At 43.9% G+C, this 20,870-nt stretch overlaps 1 protein-coding gene across 1 annotated transcript; it reads right to left on the bottom strand.

The window, feature by feature from the left end:
• Window positions 1–340: 340 nt before the first annotated feature.
• On the bottom strand, window positions 341–20,816 carry exoc5 (exocyst complex component 5). Its single transcript, XM_079528054.1, has 18 exons — window positions 20,627–20,816; window positions 20,078–20,172; window positions 17,078–17,225; window positions 16,595–16,789; window positions 15,145–15,209; window positions 14,907–14,935; window positions 14,663–14,772; window positions 12,701–12,745; window positions 12,452–12,592; window positions 12,281–12,363; window positions 11,785–11,994; window positions 10,184–10,331; window positions 8,951–9,059; window positions 8,096–8,216; window positions 7,905–7,991; window positions 7,137–7,242; window positions 4,757–4,972; window positions 341–1,492 (listed from the first exon to the last, which is right to left on the bottom strand). Exons 1-18 carry the CDS (start codon window positions 20,651–20,653, stop codon window positions 1,304–1,306), a joined length of 2,124 nt encoding a protein of 707 aa, XP_079384180.1. The 5' UTR covers window positions 20,654–20,816; the 3' UTR covers window positions 341–1,303.
• Window positions 20,817–20,870: the final 54 nt, after the last annotated feature.

The raw sequence follows: 20,870 nt of genomic DNA, 5'->3' as shown, positions 1-20,870 counted from the left end.
TTCTACACAACAGCAGCCAGCCGGAGCTGAAGCAGAGCTCTCAGCCGTCTCTATCTCCCCAGCTTGCCTCAGTCCATGACTACTGCACACATTTCATCAACCAGTAGATATCTAATCCCCTCCGCTCTGTTCACTTCCTGAAGACTCACAAAGAACTTTACTCTGGTGGCAAGAATTCCCATGAATACTTGATGACTTCCATAGAAAAGGAAGTTGCACATTTCGTCTCACTTTGAAAGTGACACTCGCCCAGAGAGCGGGCGGAACTTTTCAATTTCCGGATCCCGGCGGTTTGCTAAAGGGAGAGGGATACTAGGATAAAAAAAAAAAAAGTACCGTGATGAATCACATCTTTTTAATGAGTCATTGATTAAGGTAAACAGCGGTACACTGGGAACAGGTTAGCATAGCACGCGGTTTCAGGCAAATGAATGGTCTCCATGCTGAGAACAGAGACGGTGACAGTGAACCTTCAATAATCCCTGTGTGAAGAACTCCACACAAGTTTGATTCCTTAATCAGCAGGGGCCAGCATTTCAACGAGCCTTGACCCAGAAACGCCGCTGATCCAGTAAACAATGGAGGACATGGGAGTGCGGGCACCGCTGGATGAGCAGGTGTTGATCTGTGCAATTACAGTGACAGATATTCACTGACCCATCACACCAGTCATCTCAGCCTAATTTGGGACCACCCAAATCTCCCAAGGGGGTTCTCAGACCTGCTTACGGCTCACATCACAGTTCTCTGTAGTGTTGACCTCTCGAACTCCGCTCTGAAGTCAGGGGTGGAGGGTTAAAGAGGTGGTCATGTGTCTTATCTCATGCTCGGCTGAGATGTCTACAGTCTGTGGCTGTCCCAAGACAACAGTCATAACCTTCCTTTCACAGCAGCTTTACAGTCTGTTCCTGTGCACAAGTGCAACCACATTTTAAGATTCATATATTTGGCACAATCAAAACAACAAGTCTGTTTCTTTGTGTTCAAGGAAATCAATGTTGCCCGTTTACTGATAGGTTAAATTATAACCCATGTGGATTGGTGTTGGGTTAGTATTTAAAAACAAATAAAGTTCAGTCCATAGACATTAGACATAAAAATGCACAAATCCCAGATTGAAGGAGGCTGCGGCCTTTGTCTCGTTGAATGGACAAAGCAATCCTGGAAAATTCCATATGCCTGAGAGACAATCCAAAATGAAATAATGCTCTGAAGCGGGGAAATGAGCTCTGAGGTGCATTGTCTGAAAGCACAGGGGCAACAATGTGATTGGACGGAGGGCAGCGGACGGCTGAGTCGGTCATTAACTGAAGTGGCGACCCAGTCGGGCCGAGCGGTAGTCTACTCTCAGCTGGACGAAGGCATGCAAGAGGTTCCGGTCCAGGTTTGTCAGCTGCTCGCCCGAGCAGACCTGCTTCAGGTTGTCGGGGGCGACCACCAGGAGGTTGCAGAGAGCGTGGAGCGTGTCGAACAGCTGCAACACCAGAGGCACCTGTTGGGACAAATACAAAATGAACAGCTGCAGCACCAGAGGCACCTGTTTGGATAAATACAAAATGAGCAAAACTCTTGCAACCTACTGTAAAACTTCCAATTAGGGACGGCTACTAGTATCGGCCAACTATCCAGATGGGCAGCTCAATTTGGTCCTATCGGGGGGCAGTTTCCAAAGCACCGATAATCTAGACCCCCATACTGAGATCGGGATATTCCTGGAAACCCAGAATATAAACGCATTCTGGCTCCAACTGTATAACGATTACTGTGTAAGAATGTTGCAGTACATAATGTATACCGGTAGTTCAAATTGTGCTCATTCTCAGCACACTCTGTCAGGTGAAACCTATCAATGATTATTGTTTTTTGTCAGGTGAAATCTATCAATGATTATTTTGTTTCTTTTTGTCAGGTGAAACCTGACATACAACAGGCCCATTTTTATTAGTGACCTAGTCATGATTGACTGCCCCCTAAGCCAATGGTATACTCTGAAACGCTGCCTAAGCCTATGGGAGTCTGCACCACTCATCTAGCCAATCTGCATGCCACAACAAAACACAGTGATTGAAGCACGAACAGAACGACGGAAACGGACGCAGACAACGGCCGCGAGGTTGTAACACAGAAACATACACGTTACAAAAATAATAATATGTGGGGGGGGGGGGGACAGGGGACAGGGGGACAGACAGATGCACAACGGAGAGCGCTTGTTTCACCTGACAAATGACTATGTCATAATTTCTTGTTTAGCAATGATTACTATGAGAATATAGACTAGAGATTCAACCTTTTCACAAAAAGGTGTTTTAACCATGAAATACTAATTAAAAAGTTATCTTTATTTTGGTAAAAACAAGTTTGTTGTTAAAGTTCTATATTGTGATAGTAATTATTGCACTTGGAATGGGAAATAGAGCAGGATAAATGGAATAGGTACGGTTTTTATTTACTTTGTAATGCTACCGATGTTTGTGCACAGCAACACTCTTGAAAACAAAATATTGATGATTAATCAAGTCACCTTAATTTTTTAATATTTAAATTAAATATTCTTTAGTCATGTGATCTACCTGCACATCCTTTGTGATGTAGGCTACTGGTAGATTGCGATCTATCTTTTGGGCACCCCTGCTCTATAGCAACGATTACTACCAGAATAGAGCCATTCATTATTCAAGTTCTAAATAGAGAACTAGACCTTAACTGGAGACATTATTTTTAATAAGTTTGAAACGCTGAGGAAGGCCTGTGTGCCGAAACACGTTCGTTTCTCTAGGTGGACTGCTGCTGCATGTGATTTCATGAAATAAAGAAACTCAAACTTTATTAAGAGAGTGCGGATATTCCCCTTTTTCCATTTATCTGTGTACCCGTCTCCTCAGAATTAGACCAATCACACCTCGCTATGTGCATGCCGTCACAAAACAGAGCCGTCTCTGGCCATAAACAAATGCAGCATGAAAAGCCTGCATGTGAAAGTGAAACTCATGAAGAGCGTGGAACTTGTGTACATAGTTAATCAGCATCACCACTGAACACTGAACACAATGTGATTTGTGCAGCTTTGTTCACAATCTGCAACACTGACTGCCAGGATTCAGAGCGTTTTTCACCAAACTTTGAAAAATCATACAATATTCTGTGTCGCTCCATTCCACAAATGGGTGTCCTTAAATGACGCACACAGGTCCTAGAATCGGAATATAATCCTGATCCATACGCAATGATCTGTTTGAAAGCTACAGGCTCTGGTGTAGAATGAGTGGTGCACGCAGAGGTCCCATAGGAATGCATGCTTTTCCACCGGCTCCTACAAGCTTGGGAAAGCAGTTTGGCTCATGTGATCAATGTGTCCCGGGAACGCCCAAAACCAATGGTGACCCATAGGTTAGCGAACAGCGCCATCCAGTGTCAAAAAAACAAAACAAAACTCGTGTTTGGCAGCCAATGATATTTATAGCTAAAAAGATTTACAGAGAGTAGAGGCCATGCCACAGGGAAACTTCAATTTCAATTACAAAATTTTGTAATATTTAACCCATTCAGGCCTGACGTCGAAATTTAAAAAAAAAAGTTTTCTAAATCATGACAATTTTCGGAAAGATTTGAGGCACATTTTAACGATTTTTCAAAAATAGCAGACCTACAAGTTCATAGCGCGCCACTCGGTGGCGCGCTATGAGCTTGTAGATCTGCTATTTTTCAATAGCTAAATTATAACATAATGTTTAAAACGCTAACGCTAACGTGACATGGATGCGTTCCAGGTCTCAATGGATTAATACCAACAATGATGAATATATATTGAGAGTCAAATGATTACATAACTGGATGGTAGTTACTAGCAGAATACTCATCCACCATGGCGGATCAAATACTTTGTTTACAACTGTATTGCTCATTATGCCCTGCTGTCGGCCACAGAGGCACCCACAGCCACAGCCCGACTACCAACAACTTCCCTTCTCTCTTTTGCTCAGTTTCTATTGAAAACCGAAACTGAGCAATGGCGAGTAGTACTATGAAGTTTGAATGTTGTTGTACATGAATTCCTACTATGTAAATTATGGTGAACTGTCCACCAGAGCCCTTAGGGTAATTTAATATGTTTTCTTTACCTGGGCTTTTACTGGGGCCAAGCCTTTATTTGTACATACACACAACAACCCATGTCTGACTATGTTACCCACCAGTCTTGTAACGCAGGCTTGTACATCAAATGTACTGTATGAATTCCCTTTGGTGTGACTCGAGTGTACACAGAATACTGTGTTCCCCACCCCTTGCACACATTTTTGAAATGTTTAAAATGAATAAATAAACCAATAATAATTTAAAAGCTATTCATTAATTAACCCATCTCCCCTCCTGAGCCTCATCTACTAATCAAGGCAGAAACGAGGTACAATTCACAACTCTCCCCTGGACTTACCATGTTGTTGTGTCGTCTTTTTTTGTTTTGTCATCCACCGCTAAATGGCAGTAGCAATAGTTCAGCACAGGCCACCATAAATTTGTTCTATTTTTTTAGAACGAGAGTTGTAAGATTTGTCTTAAGTCATGATTATAATGTTATCAATTTAAGACCCTTTAAAAAGAAGTTAACGATTTTGGCCTGGAGGGACTTTGTGAAAAATCTGTCAAATCAGCACTTGACCTTCAATGAGTTAAAGGATTTGGAAAAGGTTTGACGTGTGTTCCTTATGTTTTGTACATCCATAGAAGTCACCATGCCCCCCCACCCCCGCCGCACCTTGTAGTCCTTGGCGCATCGTCGGTATTCGGCCACGTCGCAGATGGCCAGCATGCCTCCCATGGAGCTGTAGCTGTATTGCTGTAGGTGCTCGTGAATTAGCCTGTGGAAGCGCACGCCCAGCTCCGTCAACACCGTGTCCACGTTCTTTCCGTCCATGGACTTCCGCACACGCTCCACCTGTCGGCTAACGTACAGACACACCTTGGAGCAGGCCTGCAGAGGAGCACGGGGGGGGGGGGTCACGTAACATAATCATCATATGGTAATAAACAACGTTGAAGTTGCTTTAAACACTTCCAACACAGCGTCACTATTTTGGGCAGATCATACATAGGCATACACAGGCATACACAGGCACACACACACACACACACACACACACACACACACACACACACACACACACACACACACACACACACACACACACACACACACACACACACACACACACACACACACACACACACACACACACACACACACACACACACACACACACACGACTCTGAGTTCTGATTTAATGTTTGTTTGTTTCTATCAAAGGTTCATGCATGGCCCACTGGTATATTTTACTTATGAGAATGTTCACCTATTATGACATGGTTTAATAAGTGGTTAACACACTTTCGGTTTTGGACCACCAAAACCAAAATTATTATTGCTTAAATTATTGCTGTTGCACATTTATGGTGAGTCCACTGCAATGCAAAAGCCTCAATCACTGCAGAGATGTGCCGAATACAGCAAAGGTGGGCACTAGGGAAACTGGGAACCATCTTTTTGGGAAGACTGGGCACTAGTAGGGAAGAGATGGCTCCAGGAAAGGTTGTCACCGGGAGAACTGGGCATTAGAAGAGTGGGCATTCTCACTGCCTGTAAGACTGAATTTCAGTGCCGTCACACGCTCAGTAGTCTGTGTAGTTTCACCACAATCCTACATACAGTATCTCTGTATGTAGGATCTGATGTATCTACACCTCTGTCTGTCCGTCAGTCAGTCACACATAAGTCTGTCCCGCATGCTTCTCCTCAGCAGGTTGACCAATTGATCATGGGCATTGACCATTAGCATATGCACAAAATGACAACGCCCGTTTTTTCACTTTCCTGTGTAAGCCGTTTATTAGCATTTTGTGTCACAAACACCGGCGATTGGCAGTTCGGCCTATGGGATCTGTGGTCATGGTTGCAGCCCTTTGTCGTCATGGTTATGGCACATACACAAAGAAACTTATAAAAGACTTCCGTAGTTCCGTTTAGGGCGTTTAAAAACACAGTGTACACACACTGCGTTTTATGAGCAGGAGGGCGCTTTGGATATAATCTCCATAGCACACACACACACAGACACGTGCACTGTTCGAATCCACATTGTGTTAGCTCTTGGTGTCAATAGCGTTAGTGTGTAGAAGATTGGTTGCTCAATGATGCAACGGACCAGAGCATCACTGAGCGCTGCTGCGCCGACATTCCACAGCTGTATTGTGCCATCTCGCTGCGGTTCACATCAACGAGGCGAGCCGACACCGGAGAAAAACGTCTCTCTCTGTGAATGATGAGCTGCACCGTGTGTGTATATATATGCGTGTTGTAACTGTCGGCGATAGGCAGAGATCGAGGCATGGAAACACATGCCTGTTTTATTTTGTCAAACGACTTTTGAAACTGGACATATTCAGAATCAATGTGTGACCTATTGAGAAATGTATTATCACCACTGGATAAAATCTGATTGATCAGCAGCACATTAGAACAGATGCAATATGCAATACTGCAATATGCCTTTCGGTGCGTTCACACGGGCAGATGAAACGACGCGTTTATTTGGAGCGGCTACATGCATCGTTGCGCCTTTGCAACGGCATGTCGCATGGCTTCCTTTGACAATGAATGGTAGACTGCATAGTTTAATGTGCCCTGTGTGAACGCAACATTAGTCTCAGTCAGAGAAGAGTGAATGGAAGAGGGATAGACAGTCCGGATGCTATATTTTAAATCCTGACTCTACAGCACCAGTGGTGGCCTACCATGCACTTTTATGGCTGTGTGAGTGCTCACATCCCTGGGTATGGACTAGTTCAAATAATTATTATTGTTTCATTGGTTGCATAGATGCAACATTGTCATGTTCCGTTCATGCTCACCTAACAAATAACGTTCCCACTCTTGCAGGTGCCCACATTTCCCTAGTGGCCACTTTTCCAGGTGCCCACTCTTCTAGGTGCCCACTCTTCTAGGTGCCCACATTTCCCTAGAGCCCACTCTTCCAAGGTGCCCAGGATGTTGTGATGCCCACCTTGCTTTCTCATTTGTTTAGTTGTGCATGTGAGCCAAGTCAAAGGAGAAGCTACAGTGTGGCTTTGCGTTCCCTTACTGCAGTGTACTGGATCATGACGTTGTTCTCATCCTCTGGCCTGAAGTCGGTCTTCTTCTGCTCCGTCAGGATGTACTTCATCTGGCCCACCATGCAGTTAATTGTTCTGGATGAATGTATAGAGAATATGAACTAGTGTAGTGGGCGCATTCATTTGAGTCTACATATAAATGCAGGACGACACATTTGCAATGTATGATCTTCTCTCACATCGAGTACCGTTTCTGGTATGACGACATTTAAGCCCCTAGAACAGTTAGCCATAAAGGTATATATCTAAAAATAAAATAAAAACACATCACTGCAGCTTCCTATTTTTGATAACTTTGATAACTGGAAGCTCTTAAATCCATTGAGACCTGGAACGCATCCATGTCACGTTAGCGTTAGCGTTTTAAACATTATGTTATAATTTAGCTATTGAAAAATAGCAGATCTACAAGCTCATAGCGCGCCACTCGTCTGCTATTTTTGAAAAATCGTTAAAATGTGCCTCAAATCTTTCCGAAAATTGTCATGATTTAGAAAACTTTTTTTTTTAAATTTCGACGTCAGGCCTGAATGGGTTAAAGGATTCCTCCCATGGAGGAATTTATAAAACGGAAGCCCGACACGGGCATCAGTACAAGGGCTATCATCAGAGGGGAATGTGAGGTGCAGTCCTGACACACTTTGTGCAAAATTCCTTTGATTGTTGAGTCGGACTACGGATGGGAATTAGCATTCTTGCTAAATCCGTTATATTAACTATATAGTTGGAAAACTGACCTGTCAATGCCTGTATCCAGTTTGACTTCCATTTGTTCGATCACTTCTTTCTTCTTGTGCAGACATTCTGCCAACTTTGGGGAGGAGCTGTGGACAAAAATGTCAGAGGTTCCTACTTTTGACTGCAAAAAACAAATCTAGGTGAGGAGCTAACAGCTTCCAGCAGGAAGCACTGATTTGAATGATCTGACCTTATGAGAGGCATAAGGTGGTCGTTGAACTGCTTGTCGAACAGGTGGAAGATCGTGTTGGCCTGCTGGACCACATCCAGGAAGTACAGGTTGGCGTTCTTGGCATCTGCTGAGGGGATAGCTGTAGTTCAAAGCAAGAGGAACAGGATGAATGATTAGCGTACACAAAAAGGTGGATTAACAGGGTTTGATCCCCGCTACTGGCATCATGTCGAAGTGTCCATGAGCAAGACACTGAGCCTTAACTGCTCAGTCAAGCAGTGCCTTGCATTGCTGCCTCCACTGTACATTGACTCCATGAATACATTGTAACGTGCTTTGGAAAATGGTGCTATATAACAGTGGTTGACACTAAGGTCTCAGAGGCACTTGCCCGTCGGGCAAGTACAGGTCATGTTCTACTTGTCCAAAGGTCATGCCCACTTGCCCGAAAAGTAAATTGTCCATTATAAAATTGTAGGTAGAATTTGAATAACTGTGATAAAAAATGTCACATGAATATGACTATTTTATGTTTGTGTTTAGACAGATATCTCGTGTTGTGTTTATAGATTGCTGCGTACCCTCTCAAACGAGCACTTGCCTGGTCGGGCAACCTGAAAGCAGACTCCACCTGCCCAAACGTTTTATTTACCTGCCAGGGGCCTTAGTGTCAACGCCTGTATAAATGCTGTCAGATTTCTCAATAAAGAAAGTCTTTTTGTACCTGTGGTTGTGTGGGCTCCATCTATCATCTGCTATATAAATCATCTGCTATTTATTAGTGAACTTTGTTCAATACCAATCAACAACCACTTGCTGAGACATTCTTTGATGATGGCTCTGTGCTCCACGGAGGAGTTGAGATAGACATACCCGAGAGGCCAATCTCCAGGGCGTAGTCGATGTGATCCATACACAGGTGCTCCACCAGTAGCAGGAAGATGGAGAAGGCATTCTTGGGCAAGTCTGCAGGATCTGACAACTGGATCACAGCAAAAAGAAAAGAGAATGGTGATGCAATTTGCACTCAGCTGAAGAGGGTTTCTTCACTCGGCAAAGGCAGGATTTGCCCTTGCATATACTGTATGTTGACTTGACATAAATGCACGAAAAGAGAGCGGAAAGAGGTGCTGAGATGAGCAGTATGAACACCACTGAGGGCTCCATTGCGACAGATGTGTATTTTTGAGTGGTGCAACCACTCCAAGGAACAGCAATGTCCGTGTTCACCTAACTATGTGACGTTCACCCAACTATGTGACGTTCACCTATGTGACTATGAGCACGAGTACCAATGAGTACCAGTAGGGGCGCTGTTGTGCCAGAAACAGAGAGAGAGTGTTGCACTGTTGCCTGCTAATGAGAGAGAGAGGGAGAGAAAGAGGGGGGGAGGGGAGAGGGGAGTTGCACCACTCAGTTCACACGGGTGTGATTTTATATATATTTTTGGGGGGCTGTTTGCCTTTTATTGATAGATATAGATACAGTAGCTTGACAGGAAACGGGGAGAGAGATGGGAGGAAGACAAGCAGCAAAGGTAATCGGGATCGGGACTCGAACCCACGACACGCAGTCACTAGTTGCCCGGAACGCTATGCCAGTCCGGGGCTGACAGATGCTTTTTTTTTATTGCACCAAAATTATGTGACGTTTCGAGCACAAGGCTCTTCTTCAGTCTGTAGTACAGTTGGGTGCCACCGATATTGTCCCTTATCATTTGACCCATTTAGGCCTGACCTCAAAATTTAAAAAAATCCTTCTAAATCCTCCAGTTTTCTGAAATAAATATTTTCACGATTTTTCAAAAATAGCAGACCTACAAGCTCGTAGCGCGCCACTCGGTGGCGCGCTATGAGCTTGTAGATCTGCTATTTTTCAATAGCTAAATTATAACATAATGTTTAAAACACCAAAAGGGGTTCCCGCCCAAAATGGGTTAACTGTCCTTTTGCGCAGATCACGCAAACCTCAGCAAAAAGAAAAGGACAATATCGATGGCCTCCAACTGTAGCTCTGTGCTCGTGTGCGAGCGTTTTATTTTGTCTGTTTTATTTCCTTTGACAAAAATACAGAATACTCCCATGAACAGGACGGGGGGATTTTCACCTTGTTGCATCTTTCAAAGGCATGTCGTGTCTCCTGCAGAAGGTTAACCACCACCTCTTGGGACAGGAAGGTCTCTCCATGGGTGTCAATGCTCGGGCCCAGGGGCAAGTTGGTGCGCTGTCTTATTCGCTCCTTCAGCTCCTGGATACTGCGGGAGGGGACAGCGAGAGAAGGAGGGATTAGACTCGCTACAGACTTTAAACTTTAGTCTTCACTTAGACCTTTATCCAACAATGTCAGGTGTGTAGCCGAAAACATTGGTTTTATTTAATCCCAACCTAAACTTTGAGAGCCACATTAACGGACTCATTCACACATATTTTTATAATCTGAATATCGGATCAGATCGTTTATATGACTGACTGTCCAGGGAAGAAGCTATTTAGCAATCTACCAACAGTGGCTTCGTATTTGGTTGTGCAGAAGGCAGGTGAGCTTCTCGGTGAGGTGCATGCCAAGAAATTAGAAGTCGCTAACCCTCTCCACTGCTGCGTCATCGATGCAGATGGGGGTGTGCTCTCTGCCCGTCTTCCTGTCGCCACAATCAGCTCTTTGGTCTTGTTGACTTTTGAGGGCCCTATTGTGCTCTTGCCACCATTCTTTAAGATTTTAAGATACTCCACCTTTCTTGTGTAGGCCGTCTCATCATCATCAGCCTATCGCTGTCAGTGAACTTGACGCACAAAGTTAGAGCTATGCGTGGCCACGCAGTCGTGGGTGTATAGAGGTGTTGGAGCCCATCCTTACCACCTGGCGTCATTCTGAAAGGTAGTCCAGGATCCAGCCGCACAGGCTGGGGTCCAATACTTGGTGTCCAGTCTGGAGGGGTTTAACTCTGAGCTGTAATCTATGAACAGCATCATTCTCGCATAGGAGTTCCTTTTCTTCAGGTGGGAGAGGGCAGTGTGTAATATTGTGGCTATGGCGTCATCTGACGTCTGTGGATCCGTTTGGTTTGTAGGAATATTGGTGGGGTCACTTAACTAAAACCAGGACAAGTGAACGCATTACTCCTATTTTAACGCTACACTGGCTTTTAAGATTTGACTGATTGTTTTAAGCTGTTTGACTACATGTGATTACATTTGAGTCCTAACTGGAACCTGCTGGTTGTTCCTGAATGGAGGCTGAAGACAAGTGACCGTGACTTTGCTGTCAGAGATCCACGGCTCTGGAATGACAAGGCTGAGGAGCTCAGGCTTGCAACTCACCATTTTCTTTTAAATCCCTTAAAACTTTTATCTAAAAGGCCTTTCCATAATTTAACATTTTGCAATATTGTTTGATTCCCTTAATGCTGTTATTTCTCACTGTATGTTACACCCAAATCAAGTTTTTATTCTGTGACTTTTATCTTCAGATTTATGTAAAGCACTTAATGAAAGTGTGCGTAATAAAGTGCTTAATAAATAAATAAATACATCATAATAATGAATAGATTACAGAGCAGATTCAGGAGGTTTGGTGAGCCAAGTGTTGGCGGGTTCTCACCCTACTTATGTGGGAAACTCAACCGTACTCAACTGTACATAAAAGGACCATTGTCAGTGTATTTTGGGTTTCACACTCCAATGGCATTAAGAGTGAAACCTAAATCCCACCTGCCGCCGCCAATGGGGCGCTTCTGGTGGTTCTTTGAGTCGTAGAAGCGTTGCAGGATCAAGGCACTGCGAGTGCGAAGGTAGTCTCTCTCCATGTCGATGTAGCTCTCGAGGTAGGAGGAGAAGATGCTCTTGATGAGTTTGGACAGGAAGGTGTGCTTGTCTGAGCCTAGGTTGAACTCCGTCAGCTTGTTTGTCAACGCTGTGGTCCTAGAGGGCACAAACATTGTGATAAAGTCACTTTTTACTGTTGATAAATATATGTCATTGTTTGTCGAGTGACGTGTCAAGCAGAAATTAGCCAGAAAAGAGTGTACTGTTGCCTTGTTGCAACAGTACACTGTTCTCTTGTTCTTTGTTTTCAAATTTAAATTATTGTCCCTTATTGTCCCCCCCTTAGTAATTGACTGTGTGCCCCTGCCCCCAAATAAAACGTTTTACGGTTTGCTGTGAATTTGTGTCAAGCAGACAAAGTTTGAAAAAAGACATGAATTACTTTGTGTAAAGGTCATAAAGGTGCTTGAGGTATTGTTCCACGTTAGAGTGTCGGGTCTCGTCCAGTTTTTCTCTCACGTGGGCCTGTAAAGACAAAAGCTATCAGTCTAACAGAACAACACAGTTATGGTGGGATCTAGCCAATACACAATGACAATGGTAAATAGTACACCTGTAGTTTGTTCTCAAAGATGCTTTGGATGAGTTTGGCCATAACGGCTTCTGGGCTGCTGAAGACCTCCCCCACTTGCTTGTTGACACTCTGGCAGAGAACTGCGGTGTCTTCAAACACATCGTTCCTCATGTATGCCCCCTGGGAAGAGAAACAGAAGGACTAACTCGAGGCCTGTGCATAATACTGGCTATAATAAGAGATAATTGGGATATTATTTGAGAGTATGGGGAACACTGTACCACTCACTTCCTGACACTGTTTGATGTAGACGTCCACACAGTGTGCATAACCCTGTTACAGAAAGAGACGCGTTACCTCTCCATCAATGCAACATTGACACTCCACTTCCATATTAGCTCATTCAGTATGAATTGACATTAACCACAAACTCTGACGTCCACAATATTTAAAGGTTATATATTATATTATATATATGTTTTTTTAACCCATTTAGACATGAAAAACTTGATGCTACTGTACATACTGTACATAGCAACAGCAATCCCAAAAGGGGTTCCCAGATTGAAACTAAGGTATAGAGCGCCAAAGTCCTGACGTCACTCGCTCATCCCTCGGTTCATGGAAGTTTTTCTCTATGGAGAATAACATTGGGTCATCTTAAAATCGTCTCATATAAGAATTGTTGTCCAAAAATAAACAAACTGTCTCAGCGAAATTGTCAGGGAGGTGTCTCTGTATCGTTTACAATAGTCAGTCAGTCATATTTCATGTCTGTTTCTAGCGAAAATGTAACTAATTCAGCAGCAGTAACAATAGCGTTTTCTCTCAGTCAGTTGATTCTTCATATCCATATGAGTGAAACGGCCGGGATGATTTGTTTATTTTTCAAACACAGTTCTTATATGAGGCGATCTAAAATCCCCCTATGGGGATTACAATGCAAATAGAAAGTACATGAACCAGTGGATTTAGCGCCCTCTAGCGATATTGACGTCAGCCTTCGGTGCTGTATAGAGGTTCCCAGTCTAAATGGGTTAAACAGTGAAACTAGCCGATCTACAATCTCACAATTAGCCAATGCTATTATTGTCTCCACCAGGCCGAAGGCATGGGGAGAGAGTATGTTTTGCACTCCGTCCGTGTGTGTGTGTGTGTGTGTGTGTGTGTGTGTGTGTGTGTGTGTGTGTGTGTGTGTGTGTGTGTGTGTGTGTCCGTCCTTCCTTCCGTCCGTCTGTGTACAGCTAATCTCCGGCACCGTTAACCTGGTCGATGCCAAACTTTGCACACACACTCCCTGGATGCCAACGATGAACCTCTGCCCCACATTTTCCAGAACGGCCTGTTATAGCGCCACCATGAGGCAGCTTTTCACATTTACCTAAAACTGCACCGATCTGCGTGAAACGTTGCATGCACACTCCCTAGAGGCCAAGGACAAACCTTTGACCTGCATTTTCTGCATCTGCCTTTTATAGCGCCACCAGGAGGCCGACTTTTGTAAAACAATTTTTTTGATATTACTCCTCCAGATTCTGTCCAAAGATCTCACAAATCGTTACACAGTATATCTATGGTCATGTGCTCAAGTCGGATCTGTCCGATATTTCATATTCCATCCTAATTGGCTATAATTGGCTTTCACAGTTTGCAAGATTGCCCCGTTTTCAACAAAAGCCTCAAATCATGAACGCAGCATGCAATTTACGTGAAATCTTTCACACATTTTCTTACTAGGCTGAGGAATATATCCCACCCTTTTCACATTGGCCTGTTATAGCGCCACCAACAGGTTGGTTTTTGCAAAACACATTTTTGGAACAAAATGCCTCAAATCATCCAATTGCCATCAAAGGCACCCTTTTCACATTGGCCTATTATAGAACCACCAGGAGGCCACAACCCGACCTACCCTGGTGGAGACCTGTGCCCTGAGGGGCACTTTTTCTAGTTAGCTATGTTGTCTGGTTATGCCATATTTTATACTTTGACGTACGACAGTGTTGCATAAAACTGTATTGTGCTTTTAATTTACACCATTCTAGTTTGTCTTACTTTATTTGTATACATTTAGGATTCATCTTTATGTGGAAACAAAAAAACAGGCCGTTTTAAAATGTTCTTTAACAACTTTTACCTATAATGACATGCTCAGAATAGGGATGCTAGGGTGAAAGTGGTTCATAATGTAATGCTGAAGAGAACAAAAGGATCGAGTAATGTAATGATTGCAGAATGTCTCTGGATCACCTTGAAATGTAACAGAACCGCTGCAACCTCCCGCATACGTCCAATTTCACCCCTGCGCTGGGCGGCGGTGAACTCCTGGATCAATTGACGCTCCAGGTCATGGTACTTACCTGGAAAACAAACAAACAAACAAACAAACAAACAAACACACACACACACACACACACGAAAAGTTGTATTTATTTCATTTCTTGTGACCTTGTGCCCTGGAGAATTTAATGACTATAGCTGAAATACAACTCACTTGCAATCTTTGCCTTGACATCTGCAAATCTGTAAAATGAGAACAAAATGATTCAGTCAATTGCATCTTGCAAATGTATGCATTTTTCAGTAACTTACTTTTACAATGTATTATTCTAACACCAAAGCATCGTTGATCCGTATTTGGCGATTACACAGCACGCTATTGGCACTTTCAACTTCCACCTTCTCTGACAGTGCTAGGATGTCTAAAACTGCCTCTAGGACACCTGACTCACCTGTCGAATGGCAGTTCTTGGGCAATGAGATGCAGCTTCTGAATGATATCAGCCGCCTCCTTAATCTGATGAGGAGCGAGGTGAACAAAGGAGAGAGAGAGAGAGAGAGAGAGAGAGAGAGATAGATAGATACACCATGAGTGGACACTGAGAGATGGACATCCAAACAGGCAGAGCAGACAGGCCACTGGAAAACGACTCATTCATCATCTTAGAGCAGCCCTCCTCCACCTCCCCATGTTGGCCATGGAGCTGATAACAAGCAGACGCTGCTCACCTGAGCATCGGCAGAAGCAGTGGTGGCAGCAGCAGCCCTGACTTAGCAGCACGTCCAACTCTTTATTGGCATGCTTTTTTTCTGAATAGGCTGTAATCCCACAGGAGTGTAAATCGCCTTCAATAATCTGTCCGGCCAGGGATATCGGTCTAAAAAAGAGGCCCCTGTCGAGAACCCTCCCCACGCCCCCCTCCCTCCCCATGACATACATGCTGGCTGAAAAAGCTCCGGACCTACGAAAGGCCCGCCGTCCGCAACTCCTCTGTTCCCGCAGATGCCTGCCTCAGCTAACATCATTACTCTGCTCCCGTGAGGAGGATCCAGTCTTTCTGCTCGGCGAAGGTTTTCTAAGTATCTGTCCCCCAGCTAAGATTAGCTAAATCCCATGTAAGTAATGTAGCCGTCTCCCTGCAGTCAGGGTTTAGCAGCACTTGTCTCCACGCTGGCGGCCCAGCCCTCCCTTTCAGAAGGATTAGCAGAGCCATCCCCCTTCAGCTATTCACTTGCAGCTTTCCTCTTTTCCCCTCGTCTGGAGGTATGCTCAGGAAAAAGAATCTGGTCAGATATTCCTGCATGCCTCTCCGAAAGCCTAGCCCCATCTACAGCTCTCGTCTCTGGGATTGACCCCCCCCCCCTCCCCCGCTCTGCTCCAGCACCACTAGCGATGATTCTCCAAGCAGGAATTCATCTGGAGCATCCCAACCTCTCCACAACTAATTACAATATTCCAATGTCAATGCTTTTAGGGGTCAACAACAGTAGGGTAATTTGTCTAATATAAACTTGGTCTGCATTTAGCAGAGATTCACATTGGAGTACCTTGTCTTTAATGTGACGTACTGTAAGTTGAGAGAAACAGGCTCACTCCGACTCTACAATTAATGCAATTAGGCTTGACATGAGCATGTTGACACCCATGCTAGTCAATCAGCCAGCTATTATCAGAAACTTTGAAAGCAACTGACAGTTTATTAATCCAAATTAGCCGAGGGATCCAACTAAAGGGATGAACTTGGCAAATTAATGTAAATCATTTCCATTATAATCCTGTTCACGTGCGTTTCACCTACAGTAACAATCACAGTGGGGCCTCCACAACAAAACAAACAAGGCACCCCTGGTGGTGGATGGATGGTAGGACAGTAAGGTGTGTGTGTAGTGCAGTGTACTAACCTTCTCGGGATTGTTGAATACGTCGCTGCGAAGCTCCCCGTCCAAGAACTCGTTGAAGTAGGTCATGAGACGCTGAGCCTCCACGGCCCTCTGTCGAGGTGTGTTCACTCCCTCCAGCTGGTCTCCCAGGTGACACACTTTGGTGGCCACATAGCTGATGTGCTCGTCCAGTTCCTGGAAATGTTGAAAGGCCACCTGAAGGGACACAGAGCCTGACTGTTTGTAAAGTAGTGTCTGTGCATAAAGATCAAGTGTCAGGATGGCCGACAAAGTGAAAGCAAACATATGTGCGTGCCGGCCGTACAGTACAAGGATTTGCACGGATTGTACAGGACACGTTAGAATCTGATTCAGAATCAACTTTATCGTCACATCACAGGTGTAAAGAAGTGAGTGAAATTGATTTTTGTGCTAGCTGAAAAATCATCTCAAGGAGAGGCGAAGATGGAAAGATATCTACGGTACATTATCCATCCACCTCACCTGATTGCTCCTCTGTAGGTCTTGTACTTTATGTGCAAATTCCTTCGCCTCGCGGTGACACTGATGTTCAAGCTTCTCCACACGGCGCTGGATCTTCTCGTCCAGTTGCTTCAGCTCTTCTATGTGATTCTCAAACTCCTCCAGCAGCCTGTCAGTGTGGGAAATAAAGAAACACATGTGTTATAGGCAAAAATCATCCAAAATTGTCTCTCACACACATCACACACGCACACACGCGTGACAGAGACACGCGTGACAGAGACGCGCGAGACACACACACGCGTGACACACACTTTATTTATGTCCACACAAAGGAGATGCATACAAGGACACAAATAGTAAAAGGTGCAGTAGAGTTACACTTACAAAATCATGGCATGTGTTTTTATGGTACAATAGGCATGTCACTCAGCATCTATCTATTGGTATAAGTAGCAGCGTCTCCGTCATATATGACGGCTGCCGATTATAGCAGAGACACTAAAATACTTTTCCAGCCTTTTTGGGCATCCCAAGTTGTTGGAACCCTCTAACAACTAGTCTGTGGGTATGCCTGCCTGCGGGTACTCCAATTTCCCCCCCACACCAAAGGGCATGCATGCTAGGTATACTACTGGCCGTGCCGTTGACCAAGGTTCTGGAGCGCTGCTCACTACTCATTGGGATGGGTTAAATGCAGAGGACAAATGAAATAAAATCAGATCAAGTAAACTAAGATCCATGACAAACGTCATGTAAAACACAAAACAAATTCATGTAAATGTTAAGTCAGGAGGAGAAATTGGGGAAAAGCGGGGTTAAATCTGTCCCACTGACCCAACACTTACAGTTAATAGTTACAGAATGGTGTGTAACTGGGTGCTTTAATTCCTGGGTCCCTAGACTTAAGAAGCTCTGAAAACTAGGAGCCTCGTCAGCTGCATTTTAAGTGCCATCAGGACGGCCGAGCAAGAGTTCTAAGTCAGCACTACATTTCACGAGTGGGAAACATCCTAAAATGATGAGTATATAATCTCTTGACTAATTCCCTCTGCACTGGCTACAGATTAAGGACGTCTCTCTTCCCTTCTCGTTCCCTGGTTGGTGACTCACAGTATGGTGGCCTCCATACGTCGTCTGACTCTTCACTACGGTTTAAATAGAGCTTGATAGGAGGTTGTGGCAACAGTTTTGTGGAGGAAGCAGATAAGGCTGCATGGATCGACATAATAGTTAGTTGGGGTTCTTCCAAAGGCCTACTGTGTAGTATTTGTGATTAAGAAAGTATTAAGAAAGGATGGATGGATGGATGGATGGAAGTTGGCTACCAAATGTAAACATAAGACCAAGCAACATTCTCACCAAACTCAAACTTTATTCCAACAATGTAGAATGATTCCTGTCAACTTCAAACCCAGCAAGCTCTCTCCAAAACAGAACAAATGTTGTATTGGTCCATAAATCAGTCACGCCCCAAAAATGTTCTCAGACTGAGATCCCTTATTCTGGGATTTTATTTTTCAAAATACAGTTTATAAATACTAGCTGATATCTCTCAGAATGAATAGTGAGTGCAATTAGGATATAAAACACAATCAACTAGCCATGTTGTTATTGCTTCAATCACACAATTGCGCAAAAAAAATCTCCACGGAGAGTGGGTTCCTAAATAGGGCTGTATCAATCGACAATTTCTTGTGATAATTTTAACATAATATTTTTCTATTAATCAATATTTTTGTTGTTACTCTTTTATATACATCAATGAATCAACTATAGATCAATTAATCAAATATTGGTTACCCTATCACGGCAGAGTCCGTCCAAATGCAGTGAAGATCACCTTTTTCGCAACATCGTATACAAAAAGTAAAGGTGGTCCCAGACACCTAGATGTTTGAGGTTTCACCGGAAACTCATTTGTTTTACAACGGGGGAAAACAAACGCTTAAATTGCTTATTTAGTCAGTACTGCCACCTGCCGTTGGGGGGTCTTCCAGGTTGAATGGGAAAACATGGCACAGGCTGACTAAATCTATTTACCGGTAGTCAATTTATTTATTTTTTAACCCCGTCGTAAAAATGTTACTTTCCAGCCAAACCTCAAACATCTGTAGGTGTCTGGGACTACCATGGCTTTTTGTATATGATGTTGCGAAAAAGGTGATCTTCACTGCATCTAGATGGGCTCTACCTCTGGGATAGGGTAACGCAGGACATCATCTCGGAGCTAATACTGGAGGGTGAGGTTCCAAACGGGGCAATATCACAAGTAGATATATCACAAATAAAGAGGCATAGAGATAATTACTAATAATCTGGGAAAAACAAAATTAATCCATAATAGACTGCCCTCTGAAAAGTTGAGTTTCTCCAGAATCCATTGAAAATAGGATGTAAATACGGATGATGTTAACTAAACAATGATTGTGACTACTCTCCCTGGGTTAGTGTCAAAGTGCCGTTGACACTGAACCCTAACTGATCCTGATGAGGAGGTTGGTGTCTTGCATGTTTTCCTCTGCCGTCGGTCGGGGTGTGTGTGTGTGTGTAATGCACATTGTAAAGCTTGTAAAGCACTTTGGATAAATGTGCTATCAACCCCTTTTCTGATAGTAAACAATAACATTATGATGTTTTTCAGTGGGCGCTTCATAAGTGGAGGCAGAACATATTGGTAGCCACTCAATACATCCATCCCAACTGTGCCTATCAGTTGGATTGTTTTTGCTACGCTGCCATCCATAGGAAAATGAGACAAGTCTATGAGTGGTGGGTGTAAATCAGTGGCATTCTCAAACTTTATGCATAGCCAAATGATTAGGTCACGGACATCACTTGGGAGAAGAAATGTGTACACTCTCAGATGTACAGACCTGTAATAAGGGTCCATTTAGTTGCTATAAATATCTCACATTTACCTGGGACCCCCTGAAACCTACTAAAGGACCCCTGGTTTGGTGTCCCCTACTCCCCGCCCGAGAACCACTGTCTACTGGTGTGAACAACACTATAGCCTACCTTTTAGGATCAAAGGCCTCTGCACCTCCTTTGGATCCTCCTCCAGGTGTTCTCCATGCCAACCTCTCAATGTACTCATCTGCATCAAAAGGCTCCTGAAGGGAGGCAAGTGCCAAGTAAACAAATGTACAAAACTGCCATGCAAAAAACCAACACAACACCACACCCACATAAGCGACCTTTAAACCGGATTCTCGTTATGTTGCTCACTTAGGACTAAACACTAAACTGTATTATTTATTACCCACATTTTTTAGATTAAAGAACCTACGTTCATTCTAACATTAGCTAACACCACAACTCAATTAACTCATAAATATAGCACTGTTACGTTATTAATTGAGCTGCGTGATGCAAATTCTACGGCCGACAATAATTAATCTGCAGGTAATTTTCTCATTCACCTCTCTCCACACTGGACAAACAACCTTGCCCAGTCTGTAGTCAGAGTGACATTATTCAATATTCCTGGCTGATACATGAAGCTAACGACAACTAGCCACCTAGCTACCCTGCTAACACAGCACTTTAGTGCACCAGTCATTTCACCTCGAACAGCTGAGCTGTAGTTGCCATGTTCAATCGTCGGCTAGCAACGCAGGGAGATGCTGTTTAGACTTGAGGGATGGTGAATCGGCAACACTGCCGACCTCCCGATAGATTTGCTGCTTTCCCTGCAGTGTTGCCCTTTGTTGACAGCATAGATCCAGCTAGTTAGCGACCCCGCTTCCTGTATGGGGAAAAGGGTGGGGATATGCTGCGTTCAACATGTCTCGGGAAGTGGGAATTTGCA

The sequence above is a fragment of the Electrona antarctica genome (assembly GCF_951216825.1).
Source record: "Electrona antarctica genome assembly, chromosome: 18".
Classification (NCBI taxonomy): Eukaryota; Metazoa; Chordata; class Actinopteri; order Myctophiformes; family Myctophidae; genus Electrona; species Electrona antarctica.
The sequence above is the reverse complement of the archived record's forward strand: the minus strand, read 5'-3'. Positions and strand labels throughout refer to the sequence as shown.

Excerpts from the sequence above, each read along its gene's own strand:
- exoc5 (XM_079528054.1), bottom strand. The coding sequence starts at position 20,653 with ATGGCAACTACAGCTCAGCTGTTCGAG. Across the intron at positions 14,936-15,144 it reads CAAGAACTGCCATTCGACAG|ATTTGCAGATGTCAAGGCAA; the intron begins GTGAGTCAGGTG and ends CTCATTTTACAG. Across the intron at positions 7,243-7,904 it reads CTGGATACAGGCATTGACAG|AACAATTAACTGCATGGTGG; the intron begins GTCAGTTTTCCA and ends ACATTCATCCAG.